Source organism: Schistocerca nitens, chromosome 2 (assembly GCF_023898315.1).
Source record: "Schistocerca nitens isolate TAMUIC-IGC-003100 chromosome 2, iqSchNite1.1, whole genome shotgun sequence".
In the NCBI taxonomy this organism is placed as follows: domain Eukaryota; kingdom Metazoa; phylum Arthropoda; class Insecta; order Orthoptera; family Acrididae; genus Schistocerca; species Schistocerca nitens.
Genome location: NC_064615.1, coordinates 662,738,660 through 662,757,477, shown reverse-complemented (window position 1 = coordinate 662,757,477; position 18,818 = coordinate 662,738,660). Strand labels below are relative to the sequence as shown.

The window sequence follows — 18,818 nt, the reverse complement described above, 5'->3', positions numbered from 1 at the left end:
CAAAGACGATTGTCTACAAATCACTTGCACAACCCATTCTATAATATTGCTTAAGTGTGTAGGACACACACCAAATAGGATTTACAAGAAATATTGAACATATACGGAGAAGGACAGCACAAAACCATCAAAATTTTGTTTGACACATGGGAGAATGTCATGGAAATGCTAATGAAATTTAAGTGGCAGACAGCTGAAGATAAGCACAAACTATACTGAGAAAGCCTACTTACAAAGTTTCAAGAACTGACTTTAAATGATGATTCTAGAAATACATCATAGCCTATTGTGTATTGTTCCCATAGGTGTTGTGAGATTAGCGTAATTACAGTGTATACAGAGGCTAAATGCCATTCTTCCCATACTCCATACATGAATGGAATAGAAAGAAGTTCTAAGAACTGGTACAGTAGGAAGTACCCACTACCATGCACTTCACAGTGGTTTGTAGAGTATGGATGTAGATGTAGACAGGTAAGATTTTACACTGGAATAAATATATTGAGAATAAAGGAAGTAAATGATATTGCTTTCCATTTCCAATGTAAATATTGTTCAGTTGCTGGTGACACAGACACACAGTTAATAATATACCATAGTTACTTTGATTGAGAAATGAGTTATGACATTGTTATGTTTTTTTTTAGTTCTTCCAGTAACATAGTACATGTGTTGAAGGTCCATTTAGGAAAAAATAGAAATTTCTCCAGTACATATCCAAGGGAATTATGTTTCTCATTTATTTGCAAATCTCTCAATTTTTGCAGTCCCTTTACTATACATTTATGAATTCATCATCTTTTTATAGATCAAATCAAATTATTCAAAGAATTTCATTTTGGATATTATTCATATCATACTAGAATAAAATATAATTGTGTGCTTACTATTCACCAATTAAAATTAAATGTTCAGATGCCTCAATATGTAGGAAGGAAAATACACACTAAACTAAAATACAGAAACATTCTGAATGTGAAACACAGACCACTGCAGAAAGAGAATGCACAATACTTCACTGCAGAAATTACAGATGCTGTATAACAAAGCAGCACCGAGGCATTTGTGATGTCTTTGAGACCATTCAACTGCAATATTCAGAAAAGCCAGGGAGATCAACACAAAAGATGCTACCATGTGACAATAAATTACCCATATAACAGAGTCTTTAATGTGACCTCATGACAGATGTAATAAATATACACTCCTGGAAATGGAAAAAAGAACACATTGACACCGGTGTGTCAGACCCACCATACTTGCTCCGGACACTGCGAGAGGGCTGTACAAGCAAAGATCACACGCACGGCACAGCGGACACACCAGGAACCGCTGTGTTGGCCATCGAATGGCGCTAGCTGCGCAGCATTTGTGCACCGCCGCCGTCAGTGTCAGCCAGTTTGCCATGGCATACGGAGCTCCATCGCAGTCTTTAACACTGGTAGCATGCCGTGACAGCGTGGACGTGAACCGTATGTGCAGTTGACGGACTTTGAGCGAGGGCATATAGTGGGCATGCGGGAGGCCGGGTGGACATACCGCCGAATTGCTCAACACGTGGGGCATGAGGTCTCCACAGTACATCGATGTTGTCGCCAGTGGTCAGCGGAAGGTGCACGTGCCCGTCGACCTGGGACCGGACCGCAGCGATGCACGGATGCACACCAAGACCATAGGATCCTACGCAGTGCCGTAGGGGACCGCACCGCCACTTCCCAGCAAATTAGGGACACTGTTGCTCCTGGGGTATCGGCGAGGACCATTCGCAACCGTCTCCATGAAGCTGGGCTACGGTCCCACACACCATTAGGCCGTCTTCCGCTCACGCCCCAACATCGTGCAGCCCGCCTCCAGTGGTGTCACGACAGGCGTGAATGGAGGGACGAATGGAGACGTGTCGTCTTCAGCGATGAGAGTCGCTTCTGCCTTGGTGCCAATGATGGTCGTATGCGTGTTTGGCGCTGTGCAGGTGAGCGCCACAATCAGGACTGCATATGACCGAGGCACACAGGGCCAACACCCGACATCATGGTGTGGGGAGCGATCTCCTACACTGGCCGTACACCACTGGTGATCGTCGAGGGGACACTGAATAGTGCACGGTACATCCAAACCGTCATCGAACCCATCGTTCTACCATTCCTAGACCGGCAAGGGAACTTGCTGTTCCAACAGGACAATGCACGTCCGCATGTATCCCGTGCCACCCAACGTGCTCTAGAAGGTGTAAGTCAACTACCCTGGCCAGCAAGATCTCCGGATCTGTCCCCTATTGAGCATGTTTGGGACTGGATGAAGCGTCGTCTCACGCGGTCTGCACGTCCAGCATGAACGCTGGTCCAACTGAGGCGCCAGGTGGAAATGGCATGGCAAGCCGTTCCACAGGACTACATCCAGCATCTCTACGATCGTCTCCATGGGAGAATAGTAGCCTGCATTGCTGCGAAAGGTGGATATACACTGTACTAGTGCCGACATTGTGCATGCTCTGTTGCTTGTGTCTATGTGCCTGTGGTTCTGTCAGTGTGATCATGTGATGTATCTGACCCCAGGAATGTGTCAAAAAAGTTTCCCCTTCCTGGGACAATGAATTCACGGTGTTCTTATTTCAGTTTCCAGGAGTGTAGTACTGCTTGTGTTCTATGTGAATGAACAAACTTAAAATCATGGTAAAAAACACTAATCTACTATATGATGTTAATGTAACATGTTAATGACAGAAGAGGATAGCAACACATGCAGCAACAATAATAGCAGCATCACTCTTGCCGCATTGGTAGAATCTAGGCAGAAGTTGAAGCAAGTATAAATAGTAATTAGCTGTAAATATAATGAATAATATTCAGGACAAGTATGAAGATGTACTGAAGTACAAAAGCATATTGTTTTTTATATAATATGACTTATTATTATAATTTCTTAGGTAATATGCTATTGGTGTTTATGAATCAATCAAAACTAAAACTCAGTTAAACATTAATATAGTTTAAATATTTGTTTTTTATATAATTGCAAAATGAGTATTAGAGTCAACAAAATAATTAAAATAAATTTAAACTTAGGTGGACAATTCTGGACCCACTCGAATGGGTACTATGAGAATATTTTTGGCTCCAAAATTTGATGAGCGCAGAAGACCTATGCTGTTACGTGATCAGAGGCACCTCTTCATAGAGTTGGATAAGTTCACAGTCCAGTGTAAGTACTACTTGTGATCACTGTTGTTACTTAAACATTTATTAATAGCTAACAATTTACAGCACTATTGGTATAGGGTATAACAAAAGTTTTCTTACTAATCAACTAAAAGCAAACTAATTACCTCAATCAAAAACTGTACTAAACAAATTAAAAACAAAAACAAATTAAAAACAAAAAAAATTTGAAACACAGGATGCTCAAAATTTGAAATCATTTTAGTTTCTGTCATTCAGTATCACAGACAAAGAATCACATATGATATGCTCCTTTGTTTTTGAACCGTTTACTTAATGTTGCTTATGGCCTGTCTCAACATGTCTTTTTTCATGACTGTTGGAGTGATTTAGTAAAAAAATTGAGGACTATACTCTACATTAGTGAAGAATTTCTGGACTGTGAATAACGTGCTTGATGTGCTGCTCAAAACAAATAATTTTAACCACGTATTGTTAGTTTTTAATTTGATCACTACAAAGCAACTTAAAAGAACTAGCTTTACAACTTTTTGGAGACAATTTGGAGAACTCAAAGAGCTAAAGAAGCTTTTAGAAAGAGAGATGTTGTCAATCAACTTGCTCATTCTATTAAACATTGTATAATGAGTAAACCATTATAAATGAGAACATTATTTTTGGTGTATACGCATGTTTCATGCAGGAATTGTAGAAATGTGATGGAATATTATTGTTGTTCTTTGGCAGAGTAACAAAGTTGTGTGTCAGACAGGGATTCAAATTTGAACACATCTCCTTTGCACACAGTGCTCATTGCACTATTTGACCCAAGCCTCATATACCAACTGAAATATTTATCTTGCCACTATCTCTCATCCATTCCATCTGAAGAGGTTCCTTTGTAAATCTGTGGATTACCATCCTTGGGAGTAAGGGTACAATAAATAGTTCAGCTTGTAAATAGCCTCAGTGTGTTCCTTTTTCCTGTGTATAACTGTGGTTGTTTGCTCATTTGAAATGCAACATCCAAAGATTGTTTTATGACCGTGAACTTGTACTTCATTTCTTGCAATATACAGTTACAGTAAACATATAATCAACACCGTCATCTTTACTATTCTCCTTTCATTAACAATAAAACAACTTCAAGGTATGGTAGTTAATCATTTAAATTGTATTGTTGATTACATTTCATTATGTCACAAAATGACAATAAAACAATGGAAAATCCAATCTTGAGCAACACTGGCATGCTGGAAACAAATATGGCACTTCTACTTGATTTACTGTTTTAATAATCCCTTAAAATTTTTATATAAATCCAAACATTTCATATTCTTCAAAAAATTTCAATGAAAAATTGTTTTCCCCAAAAATATTTCTATTCTATTTTTACAGTTCTATCAGTCATTATGTGTGTAGTAAATATGTTTATGATGTCCATATTCTGAAGAGCTTGCTTTCCCATTAATTCCCTAACTTGGGGCCTACATTTCTTCCATTATATTCTGATGTGTGGCTCATCTCCAGAACATGTGGTGTTTTCCATCGTTTGTCCCCTACTACCATCCTGGCTGTATATTTACCTGATGCACTCCACAAACTGACTGTTCCACAATCAAGGCTGCCTCACTAGTTTTCAATAACAACTTTCATCCTCATATTGAAATGTAGAATGGTACTGTTATCCTTACAGTTGTCCATTCTGGGACCATCTATATCTGGGTAATGTTCCACATCTTTATTTAAGGTATCCAGATCATTTGTGAGTGTTAACAGTTCATTTATATTTTGCCAACTGTAGTATCAAATTTATTTTCTGCTCTGGTAAGATAAATGGTGTACTAGTTGACTTTCATCTATCAGGACATCTAAATATTTTCAGCCTGTCAAGTGTCACTTTGTATACTTCTTCAAACTTCTCCAGCTCTGGTTCACTAGATGACAAACATTTCTTTTAAAATTTTTCCTCGTGGTCATCATATGACTTAAAATTGTTCCTAGTATGCAGTTCTCCACTCTCACTGCATCCCAATTCAAATAACTGTGGACATAATGTACTTTATTTTGTGTCATCCCATTGTTTTTGTAATGATTTTCAGAAAGCTGTAATAAAATAAGAAGGGCGAGTCTCACCTACAGATTTGAAATTTTCAGAAATTGTTTGGTTAAATTTGTTCCTGGTTCTACTCAAAATTCCTCAAGTAATTCTTTGTCTTTTTAACATCTTCTCTAATCTCTTCCAGTTCCTCCTAAATTTTCCTAAATTCCTTCCCTGTTTTCTCAGTTTCCTGTTGAATGAGGTGAACTTATAGATAAATCAGTTCTTTCATGTAATTTTTTCTCTACTACATCAATCACACATTCTTCCAATACTTTTAAAGGGCAGTGTAAGAGAAATAGCTCATCTGATTTTTTGGATAGTCCAGTACACTTATTTGTAGGCAAGTGTTTGAAACTTGTTCTTGAAGACATGTAAATTCCTGCTTGGTTGACTTCTGGAGTTGTTTCAAGTCAATTTTCACTTCTTTGAATTGTTCACCTACTTCATGTCTAAAGTAAATCGCACTGATTAGTGATTTCAGATTCCATTTCAGCCTTTAGATTGAACATTATGTTGTTTAATTCAGTTATTCACCGACTTGCTTCAATCTTTTCCTGACACAATTCTATAATCCTTGAGTTTTCTAGCATGTTGATGTGTTACTACATTTGCTTCATAGAATTTAATATTTATTTTTTATATTTCGACATTTATTTGTTTAATAACTCCACTGTTGCTATCAATTTTAGCACTACTTTTATTTAAATCAGCAGTTTCTTGTTTAATTGTTTCTAAAAGTTTTTCCAGTATCAAACTTTAACTGATGGCATATTTTCTTATGTTGAATGCGGTCTAATCCTGTACTGCAATCTTCTTACGCAAGATATTCAAAGTGTTATGTTTGCCTGCTTTATTTCATTGTTGATTGTCCTCGGTGTCAACGTACTGCGTTGTGATACTGGCTGAAAAATGTGTGTGTGTGGGGGGGGGGGGGGGAGGGGGGGAGGGGAGGAGGGTGAAGTTCAACACTGACTACTTTAAATGATGTAGCCAACAGATGTGTTTCACAATTCTTTACTTTCACTGTTCACAACCGCCCCCCCCCCCCCCCCCCCCAATTAGTACACAGTTATATAGCTGGTTAACTATTGTTTAACTTTTGATAAGCATCGATAATAGGTTGCAGACAAACATCCACATACTGCTACAATAGTTCACTGCTGAACATCTACAAGCAGTAAAAACCTAACCATACATATCACAGTCTTTCACATAAATTGAACAGACATTATCATTGTTTTAAAACATGGCCTATTGATGTAACACTTATTTCACAGTTACGTTGATGTATTGTTGTTTATCTGCCCAATACGGGTTCCACATCTGAAACTCGGCCACGGACTGACTGTCTCAAGACCAAAAATCAGGCCCTTATATATCCTCACAATAATAGACACTGAAACTACACATTGTTTGATGTTTAATTTACAGAAATTACAATTAAAACTGAACTCATTAAATTAACTAAATACATCGAAAAATTCATTCCTTTTAATAGTTTCTTCTGCTATGAGGGTTAGGCCAAATTATTTGTTTAAATGATGTAATTAACAGATATCAATGAGCAAACAATACTTTTGACAAAACTGTTAATTACTGTGGAATTAATTAAGGGCTGGCTTTGCTAACACATCTTTGAATAGAGCCAAATAGATCCTTTAAGAACACTATTAGTTGTTCTTCCAAATGTTTATAATTTGTACAGAATTTATATTTGTTTATATGTCAACAATAGAATTTAATTTACAAAACAGTTACTGATTTCACCCTATAATGAAAGTATTAACTAGGAATAGTCAAAATAAATCAGAAAATCAATTATGACAAAACAAGAGGGGAACTAAAATTATCAAAGCTTGTTTTGTCACAAAAGGAGGTGCTATTAATACCTTAATGAATACTTTAGCTGTAATTAATGACAGTCTGCAAGAGTATGTGTCTTAAAGTGCCTTGATCAGTGTCTGCTCTCTTGTGCAGGTGATTAATAAATATATGCATCAATAAATTTTAAATAACCAAAGTGACAGTGTAGATGTTTTAAAGTTCAGTCAACAAACATGTATTTTCAAAATAATACACAGATAAGTTTGTAGATTTCATAATTCATTTAAGTGTTCTCCCTACATAGACTTCAATGAGTCTAAACTAGATTACATGAGTGTCAATATTGTTTAAACATGGTTAACCAGAACAGTGATTCTATGGACCCCATCCCTGAGTGTTCAGTAAAGGCTCACTGTACATTACAATGGCTTGGCACTGACTGAGTCTACACTGGCTAAGCAGAAACACTGGCTTAAGATAACTCTGACTTACTGTTGAATGACTGTGGCACTGTCCAATGTGCCTATTTAAAGACTTGTGTGCGAATGTTTGTATAAAATATTAAAACACAGAATATTCAGCATTGAATAATCATACAATCCCTAATATGAAACAGTTTCAAAATGTTACATAGATTAACCTTCTGAATAGGTCAGGTAAAGAATATTGAAATTTACAATTTATAAACTATAATTTTGAATTTAACAATATTTTTTTTACATTTTAATACCTTTCACATTTGTTAATATATAAGAAACAGTGTTACAGTTTTTATTTTTAATTATGATTAGGTTGCCTGCAATTTACCTAATGCTATGAGCAGGGCAGTATTTAGACAGCAACAACATGTGCAGCTGCACAGGGCAGCAAAATTTTGGGGGGGGTGGCAAAATCTTGCCATTGAAACTTTTGTTTTAAGTATAATTTTAATCTTCACTGCATCAGCATTCAGGCATTCAGTAATTTATTGGCAAAGTGTTGGTAAATATTTGTACCTGTCACTAAACTCATATTTTACTACTAGTCCACCTGTATAATGACTTACATGTATGAGTGGATGAGTTCATTAAGCCTCCATCAAATACGTAGTGTGCTAGCTGTGCAGGCACCCGGTGTAGTCTCCATGTTGCTTGCTACAGCATCACCCCTGTCAAACAGGAGGTGGTGCCCGCACTATACCGCCCTTGCCTGCAGCATGGTGTTGGCAAGTGGTGATTTTCTACAAAGTCCAAGGCAGACAAGTGTTAACAAGATCATAGCAGAAATAGGAAGAGTCATTCATTGCATTGGTGTGTGCATATGTATTTCTGTACTACATATGACATTTTGATAGTAAAAATGTGATAAAAGGGGCTGCAGCTAGGAAGAAAATTGCTAAAAATCTATGTCAGGCAGGTATTTTCTTTGTTTATAAATAAGAGCACAGTTGCTAAAAAAACTAAACTCCATGCAAACAGGCCATGAAGGCCCAATGGTACTGACCAGCTGCCATGTAATCTGCAGCCCACAGGTGTCACTGGATGTGGATATGGAGGGACGTGTGGTCAGTACACCACTCTACCGGCTGTATGTCAGTTTATGAGACTAGAGCCACTTTTTCTCAAGCAGGAAGCCTCACAAGGGCTGAGAGTGCACAGCCTCACAAGGGCTGAGTGTGCACAGCCTCACAATATCTATATATAGTACCAGATGAGTATTATAGCGTACAATACAGTTCAGTTGGAAATAATAATGTGCTTGCACAAACTAGCAATGCAATTGTAGTACAGTTTAAGCTACATATATGCCACTTCTTCAGTATTGATTGTTAAGTCTATAGCCCTTAAAAAGCCTCCTCACCCTCAAGCAAGTACACCGATGGCATTTTCTACCACAAAATGGCCCATGCATATCAGTTTATCCCCTTCATCACCCATCAGCACATGAGGGGCGGGCGTGCTTGGAGCCGGCAGTGATTTTGGAGTCAGAATACATCTTCCTCCTATGAATTTGTGGAAAAATGCAGAGTTTTCCAAACTTCTGCTGTCACTATATCTGCCATAGCTGCCGATGTCAGTAACCAAGGAGCTGTAACTGTGATCAGTAACTGCCATCAGGACAATTGAAAACAAGTTTTTGTAACAAAAATAATTTCAGGCACCATTTTTAGGACACTTCATTCTAAAATGCTTCCCATCTATGCTGCCAGAGCAGTTAGGAAAATTCCACCATTCCATCAATCCCATCTCAATTTTCTTCCAGATTTTTTCTGCTGGTCGAGGTAAATACAGTGGTTGTAAAATGTTGTAAAGTTCTTGACACACATATTTTACTAAGCTGGAGACAGTTGTCCCTCCCATGCAGAATTAAAAAGTGATGATGTGATTTAAATTACCAGTGGCCAAAGGTCTGGAAAAAATGTACTATTTGTTAGTAATAAATGTGTCATACGAAATAAATAATTTGCATGCAGGTTGATTGAAAGATGAGGCTGTTTGGGCATAATGGAAAAATCTATGAGACTCCTACAGCAAATACCTAAAATTCTTAAAGATCCAAGAAGTATCAGAACTGTCCATGGGCATGTCATTTGGAGTTTCTTATTGACACACTGTCATCATGTCATACGTCACCAGATGTTGAAGAGTCAGAGGAACCATTTCTTGATAGCGAGGTGAGAGGAAGAAACATAATTGAATCTGTAATATCAGGTCAGCTAGGAGAAAAAGCCAAATCAAAAAGAAATAAATGAAGATGTAGCTGCAGTCACAAATTATCAACACACCAGGGACAGTAACATGAGAGAGAAGTGCAAGCTTGACCATATGCCAACTTATTTATCAGTTATGCACACTCTTCAAAGACATTCTCAGCTCAAAATCAAACTCATTTAAAAATGCTGTGGCACAATATTTAGAGAGATTGAACTTGTGATATTAAACAATGAAGCACCACCACCTCTATCCCCTGCAGTCATAGGATCACTCAGCTTAGTTGTATTACAATGTACTGCAGATACTGTTTCATAAAATGAATTTACTATCACACTTTTGGAATCAAGGGAATCTTCCAATGACTTTTCTAGTGCCAGAGAATTGCATGAGAAGGAGAAAGTTTGTTTCAGTGTAGCTGATTGACAATTGATCTATAGCTCACACTTGTTTGTACACAGTGTTGACAAAACTTTCAGTTTATATGCTGTTTATTCCATGTTTTATAATTATTACTATTTTTGAAGATATGTAGTTACAGTAAATAATAAAATAATGTAAATGTTTTATACCATAAAAATAATATTCTGACATAAATAATGTTATGCCAAGCAGTGACAGAAGAATCAGTTAACATCACAAATAATGAGCTTGCCTCAAACAAATTGACAAGTCTTTCCTCTGAACCTATTGACTTTCTCTAGTTCATTTCAGTTTTTGAGATTTTTAGTTAAATGAGCTTGTGTAAGGTTTCCAATTGTTTGCAAGGCATTCAACAATAACTGAAGAAATGATCTTCACAAGACCACAGTTCCTTGCAGACACAGTGAAATTCCCCATCACCTTGACATTTAGTGCTTCATATTTCCACTTTCTTTGTTTCATCAAAGCAAGTGAAAACAAGGCCAACAGTTGTTAACCTTGAGTACTGCAGTACATGTTTACTGGACAGCAGCTGATGTGCTCAAAATGAGCACCATTCAACAACTAGATCACTGCATCCTGCCCGCACTCTTGTTTTACCACAACTGACCGCACTGGGGAACAGAGTGTATGGGCACCCCGCTTTCTGTTTGACACAGCCTTACTCTCCACATTGTGACATCTCAAATATGGTGTGTTGTTTGATTCTTCATCCATTCATGGTTATGTTGCCATTATACACAACACCATTCCACATGGTTCACAGCTTAAAATTAAGGTATGTAATTCAAGTATTAAATAGTCTTAGTGAAGTTAATTCTGTTGTATTTGGTACAATCAAACTGAGTAGACTTTCAACTATCCGGTCATGACTATCTGGTCTCTGGACTATCTAACCTATTTAATGAATGTCATAAAAGTACTTCTCTGTAAGAAAATGAGGATGAAATTATTGTACTTACATTTTTGCAAAGCTTTAGCAAGCAGCCACCAGCTACAATGCTGCATGGCCTTGCAGAATGCTTTATATATCTTTTGTGCTTCTAACACATCTGGAGTCACAATTACAGTATTGAATATATTATGGTAACCACTCTTCAAAAAATGATATTTGGAATTGCCCACAAACAACAATGAACACAGGGAGAGAGCAGCTCTCTTGGGAACCCTGTAATCTTTGTATCTTCAGTTGCATATCAGATGGCCAAAGTGTATGTATTGTTAAATTGTTATTTCACATGGTCCTTTGTGTTTTAATTAAAGAGTCTGAAATAGGTAATTAATGAAAATGATAACCCTGTCACAGAACTGGAGCTGGAAGTGCTAGGTGGGTGGATTGTATAGGTCTTGCAGCTGGGTTTTCCACAGGAATATCATCCCTGTGACAAGCAGTTGGGAGTGGCAGTGGCATAGAGATTGACTAGGATGTTGTGTTGGTTAGGTGGGAAATGGAACACTATTTCAGGAAGGGGGAGTTACTGGGGTAGGATGACCCTCACTCCAGGGAATGATGGTACATAATCAAAGGATTTGGTTCAGTTGTTCCAGTCCAGAGTGTATTGGTTGACAAGGGAGATCTTTCATTTTAATTTATTCTTGGTGGTGGTGGGAGGATTGGGGTGTGTGAGGATACGGTACAGGAAATCCATTTGTGGACTAGATTTGGTTGGTAATGTCTGTCTCTGAAGGCCTTCATGAGATTTTCAGTATACTGAGTAGGAGTTCTCTTCGGTGCAGATATGTTACCCATATATGACCAAACTTCTGTATGGAAGGAATAGCAGATGCTAAAATGCAGGCACTGTTGGTGATTAGTGAATTTAATGTGGACAGAGGTGTGGATGGAGCCATCGGACTAATAGAAGTCAATGTCCAGGAAGGTGGCACATTAGGTTAGGGAGGACTAGGTGAAGTGGATAGTGGAGAAGGTATTGAGGTTGTGAAGGAATGAGGATAGGATGTCCTGATCATGAAGATATTATCAATGAATCTGTAACAGTGTAGGAAATGGGATTTTTGGGAGGCTAGGAACGTTCCCCTTTGTTGGCCCATGAACAGGTTGGCATAGGAGGGTGCCAAGTGGATCCCCATGGCTGTCCTGAGGATTTGTTTTTATTCATTCCCTTCAAAGGAAAAGTAGTCGTATGCCAGGAGATAGTTGGTAGGGTGTATAAGAAATGAGGTAGTTGATTTGGAGTCTGAAGAACATTGGGAGAGGTAGTGTTCTATTGCAAAAAAGCCGTGGGCATGAGGGATGTTGGTGTAGAGGAAGGTGTCATACACAGTGATGAGTATGATTCCTGAAGCTAAAGGAGTGGAAATGGTGGAGACTTGGTGAAGGAAATGGTTAGTATCTTTGATATTGGAAGCTAGGTTTCAGACAATTAGTTGGAGGTATTGGTCAAAAGGAGCAGAAATTCTTCCAGTTGCATTCTACTAGAACTTTCCTACAAAATTAATATAAGTTAATATTTCATAGTTCAAAGATGTTGCAGTTCAAATATTTTGAATTTTTTCAAATAATTCATTTGTCAAATTAAGCAGAATAGTTTAGTTGCTTTATTTTTGTTTCTGAACTTAGTAGTGACGTTAGTTTATTTACATAAGATTGTTTTAGGAAATGTGAAACTCCTTAAATGTGAATGTGTGAGAAAAGATTTAGGATGGAGAGCCCAGTGAAAATTTCTTTAACCAAAATTGTTCTATTGAGTTCAGCAATAGCAAACAGTCATAGCCACTACCGTAGCATGCGAATTTTTGTCTGCCCAGACATGCATGTTATACATGTTGTTGATGCCATCTGCTGTAAAGGTTGACTCATCACTGAACATTCTGAAGCAATAGAGCTGCTGATTTCCACTTAACCAGTTACAAAAGTGCAATTGGTTGGTACAATCATGTGGCTCTAAAAGGTGAACTTTGTGCACATGAAAAGAATACAATCCATTCTCATGAAGAATCCTACATGCTTTAGATTGTGAAACATTCAATCGGGTAACTAGGCATCTTGTACTTGAATGAGGACTGCACTCTACTGAATTAAGAATGTTTTCCTCTTCCTGAACATCACGATGTCTTTCGGAGTGAATACAAATAGTGGGAAGAGTACCAATTTCTATCAATGTTCTATATGTTCCACTAAATGTTTCAGGCACTTGGAACCCTACAATTAGAATAAAACAGTGATATTCAGCAACAGCAGCTTTCACATTACCATCACAGAAGCCCAAAATGCACACCATCTGTCCATACTCCTGCAATGAGAACTTGTAGTGCATCACAAAGTATACTGTGTACAGGAGACAGGAGATAGCAACAGTAAACAGTGACTGCAGTATCAACAACAAGGTTGTTATGCAAATGTACCATCCACTGCACTTGTCAACCTAAGACTGATCATGTGTCCTGTGAACACAAGTGTAGCACTCCATACACCGTGACATGTTTTGGAACTCTGTGGCACCACTTGGGGCTCCACAGCATCTACCTTAAGAACATCTGCACTTGGCTTGGTATATCCAGTGGCAGAATACTGTGCCCCAGTGTGGCTCAACAGCAAACACACACACATGGTAGACAGCCAACTTAATGCAACAATGCGTATTATATAAGGCACAATCAGGCCAACTCCTACAGTGTGGCTGCCCGTTCTCAGTAACATAGCCCCTCCTAACCTGCACCGTGAACACACTCTGGTTAGAGAATTTCAAAAAATCATGGCCAACCCTCAATTACAAATCCATGAAGATACTCACGACATCCAAGGAAACCCACTCCGGTCTACGCATCCTACACTAAAGACCGCACAGGCTCTGCACCAAACCAACTTTAAAATAAATGACCAATGGAAAGAGGAATGGGAGAGCAGAACAGCAGTAAACTGCCACAGTATGCCATGCGTCTTTAGTAAACCAAAAGGATTTGATTGCCCTCGCAAAGTTTGGTCAACTCTTAATTGCATCAGAAGCAACTGTGGGAGATGCGCCGACTCCTTACACAGATGGGGTAAACTTCCTTTGGCCGCTTGCGACTGTGGCACTGAGAGACAGACGGTCAAACACATTGTGCAGGAATGCCCACTAAGGGCATACGAGGGTGACCCACAGGATTTCCTAATGGTGACCCAAGAGGCAATCGACTATTTATTATCTAAGCTGGACGTCTGCTTGTGATTGCTCTTCTGTGAGTGTAAATTTACAATTGGCGGTGTCCTTATATACAAACTGTTATTTATTACTCTGTTTATACATATGTGATTTTTTTTTTAAATCGTGTTGTTTCTGTAATTTTTACTGTGATGTTATGAGCCATATGCTAATCCCACCTTCTTCTAAGCTACCTCAACAGTGGTGTTTCCCTTCCTGTCTCTCTGCAATTCCCTAAACAGTCACACCATCAACCACCACTCCTCTCCTACAAACTGAGCTTGGCCAACCTCCTTAACTTCCCCAAGCCTATACCACTGCTTCCCAGACCAGTAATAATTCATAATCACAAGAACCAGTCACAACAGTACAGTGTTCTCAACCCCTCATCTAAAGCACTCTCTCCTCCTGAATTATCTGTGTTATGTAAGGGTCTCACTTAAACCTGCATTTAAACATGATGTTTTGGTGAATGACCTATTTTCTTTCACATGTTATGTCAACTGGAAACATCACTTTTCAGTCCAATCCCAAAACCTTCCGACAGAAAATGTGGCATTGAACACTGCCTTGAACAGTTTTGACCATGATCCCAACTTGGTCCACCACCATTACCTCAAAATCATCCTTTAGAAGCCTTCTAAGAATTTCCCATACCCAGCACTGGTTTACAATCCTTTCTCAGGTCCCTACAGCATGACCCTAATCTGTCCTCTGCAGTACTCCTGTCTTTTCATTCCCTTAAAGCTGATGACCCCATCATCATCCTCCCAGCTCTGTGATACTTGACTGACAGGAGTATGTAAATTAAGGTCTACATCAGCTGTGTGACACCTATACATGCAGCATCTACCATCAATACCCCACCATTATGATTTGAGTTAACCTGCAGTTCCTCCTTGAAACCTCAGGCCCCTTACAAGGCCTAACACCTCAGTCCATAGAACTTCCCACCCCACCCAAACCTTGCACCTCCACCTTGTTCCTAAGATCCACAAACCCAATCATCCTGGCTGTCCTGTTGTTGCTGACTTCAAAGCATCCACTGAAAGTTTATCTGCCTCAGTTGATCAACACCTGCAGCCCATAGTACAAAGACTCCCCTCCTGCATCAAAGATACCAACCACTTCCTGGATCGTCTGAAATCTGTGCCTGTCCCACTCGCACCACACACCTTGCTTGTCACCACTGATACCACCTCTCTCTATACCAATGTCCCCCATGTACATGGTATGTCTGGTGCTGATCATTTCCTCAGCGAATGCTCACCTGATTCCAAACTTTATACTTACCAACAACTACTTCATCTTTGAGTGGTAGACATACAAACAGATCACAGGTACGGCCATGGGAACTGGGATGGCTCCTTCCTATGCTAACCTTTTCATGGGTCACATGGAGTGGGCTCTCCTGTGATCCATAAGCCTTCAGCATCTGGTTTGGTTTAGATACACTGATGACATCTTTTCCATATGGAATTTTGGTGAGGCTGCCTTGTTAAAATTCGTACATTCTCCCACTTAAATTTCACATGGGCCCATTCTGGATCCTGTGCCACTCTCCATGATGTTGATCTCATCCTCACTGAAGGTCAGCTATCTCTTCCATGTCAAATGTTTCCTGTGATACAGCCTTCGAGGTGAATGTATTTCTTCAGATGCAGACTCTTTACACCAGTACACCACCATTCTCACCTCAGCCTTCACTGGGCATAATTACTGTACCATCCTAGTACAAAAGAAGATTTCCTGTGCCATCACATCCAGTCCTGGTACTGCTGATCCATCCAAAAAACAACTGAAGAGTACACCACTTTTCGCTCAGTATTATCACAGTCTTGAATTTATTAATCAAATGAGGCCCATTCTGTCACAGATTTTGCCCACCAAACCTAGAATAGCTTTTTGCCACCTTCCAATCCCTCCAATACCTTTGTCAGACCCTATGCTCCTTCTGCACCCATCTCCCTACCTTATGGCTCCTACCCTTGTGACCATCCCCGCTGCAAGACCTGCCCTATGAACCCTCCTGCCACCACTAATATTAGCCCTATAATTGGCAAAACGTATACTATGAAAGGGACAGCCACCTGTGAAATTACACATTTTATATACCAGCTATTAAATAAACACTGTTCGGCCTTTTACATGAGCATGGCTCCAGCATGTTATTAGTTAGGATGAATAGGGACAGGCAGAGGGTGTATGCTGGCAACACACAAGATCCTGTTGCAGAGAATGCTCTAAACCTCAGGCCCCTCACAAGGCCTAACACCTCAATCCACAGATGCCAGATGCCTGTTTCACTACACATGTTATATGGACTTCCCTCAGACACGTGTTCCTCAGAACTCTGCAGGTGGAAACTGGCACTACAACATGTCCTCAATTCTCACCACTGACCTTGCCTTAATTTAGGTTAATTTCTTTGGTCTCAGAATTTCTTCCCAGTAACTATTCCTTTCCTCTGTTTTAGTTACCTACATCTTTCATTTTCTGATCTGTCTATTTTTCACCATCCCCCTCCCACCTCTATCACATATAATGCAACTTAGCTTTTCATTCTTATTAACTCATGCACAATGTTTTAGCATTAATGTCTGTCTTCCATATTACCCTATTTTGCACCTTTAAGCTCTCAGGTTTCCAAATATTACTCAGAGCAGCCCGCAACAATCAAATTTTGTTTCATTCTCATCCTGTCTGGTAAGTCTCCCCTGATCTTGGGTTCTGATTGGCTTTCCCAAACTCTATCCCTTTTCCTAAATCTCACCAGTCCTTTTTCTTCACCCCTCTTCCTTCCCCTTCAACACTTCTGCCAGAAGAAGGAGCCAGTGGCTACAAAAGCTTGCTTATGTAATACCTTTTGTATGTGTGTTTTCCTGCCACTGTTTGGTGAGTAGAATTTTTATCTATCCAACTACATCACGGATGGAATATAACAATATTATGAAAAACTCGCCATATAGTGGAGATGCTGAGTTGCAGATAGGCACAACAAAAAGACTGTCACAAATAAAGCATTCAGCCAGTAAGGTCTTCATCAAAAATGGATGACACACACACACACACACACACACACACACACACATACACACACACACACACACACGCGCGCGCGCGCGCATGCACATGCACAAACACAGCTCACACACACAACTACACTCTCAGGCAACTGAAACCACACTGCAAGCAGCAGCACCAGTGCAAGATGGGAGTGGCAACTGGGTGGGGTAAGGAGGAGGTTGGGTAGGGAGGGGGAAGGATGGTAGGGTAGGGGTGGCAGACAGTGAAGTGCTGATGGGGAACTCGCAGGGAGGATGTGGAGAGAGGGTAGTGCAGCTATGTGCAGTTGGGAGGTTAGACAAAGGGCAGGGGAGAGGTGAGGTATTCTACCGTCCACCAAACCTACACAATATACTCATTCATCCCTAGACAACCCCCACCCCAACCCCTTACCTCATGGCTCAGACCCCTGTAATAGACCTACATGCAGGAACTGTCCCATACATCCTCCCACCACCACCTACTCCAGTCTGGTCACAAACATCACCTATCCCATCAAAGGCAGTGCTACCTGTGAAACCAGTTATGTGATCTACAAGCTAAGCTGCAACCACTGTGCTGCCTTCTATGTGGGCATGACAACCAACAAGCTGACTGTCCGCATGAATGGCCACCGACAAATGGTTACCCAGAAACAAGTGGACCACCCTGTTGCTGAGCATGCTGCCAAACATGACATCCTTCATTTCAATGACTGCTTCACAGTCTGTGGATCCTTCCCTCCAACACTAGCTTTTATGAACTGCGCACGTGGGAACTTTCCCTGCAATATATCCTATGTTCCTCTAACCCTCCTGTCCTCAACCTTCATTAGTCACTGTCCTCACCCATCCATCCCCTTCCCTGTTCCCATTCCAGCACTACATGTCCCTCATCCACCATCACACACAGTCTTTTTACTTCTCTCCTTTTCCGCCAACAGCCCCCCCCCCCCCCCCCCCCATTTGTCTAACCTCACAATTGCACATAGCTGCCCTACCTTCTCTCCACCTCATCCCTGCTTGCTCCCCAGCAGCTCTTCACTGTCCACCACCCCTGCCTTACTATCCCTCCCCCTCACTACCCCAGCCTCCTGCTTACCCCACCCAGTCGCATCACGCACTGGTGCTGCTGTTCACAGTGTGGCTTCAGTTGCCTGAGGAGACTGCAGTCATATGTGTGTGTGTGTGTGTATGTGTGTGTGTGTGTGTGTGTGTGTGTGTGTGTGTGTGTGTGTGTGTGGTGTGTCTGTCAACTATTTTTGACTAAGGTCTTACTGGCCAAAAGCTTTATTTGTGACAGTTTTTTTGTTGTGCCTATTTGTGGCTCAGCGTCTCTGCTATATGGTGAGTAGCAACTTTCCTTTTCATGATTAAATATCCTGAAATATTTTGTAATGCAGCTTCTTCTGGAACATGCTATCTGCTTCTAC

The 18,818-nt window shown here is 40.0% G+C and overlaps 1 protein-coding gene across 1 annotated transcript in view; it reads left to right on the top strand.

The window, feature by feature from the left end:
* Positions 1-18,818, top strand: part of LOC126235230 (phenoloxidase 2-like) — a 211,408-nt gene that overhangs the window by 169,847 nt on the left and 22,743 nt on the right. Inside the window, exon 10 of the mRNA XM_049943961.1 lies at positions 3,063-3,198. Coding sequence (XP_049799918.1) covers positions 3,063-3,198 — 136 coding nt within the window. The remainder of the gene's footprint in view (positions 1-3,062; positions 3,199-18,818) is intronic.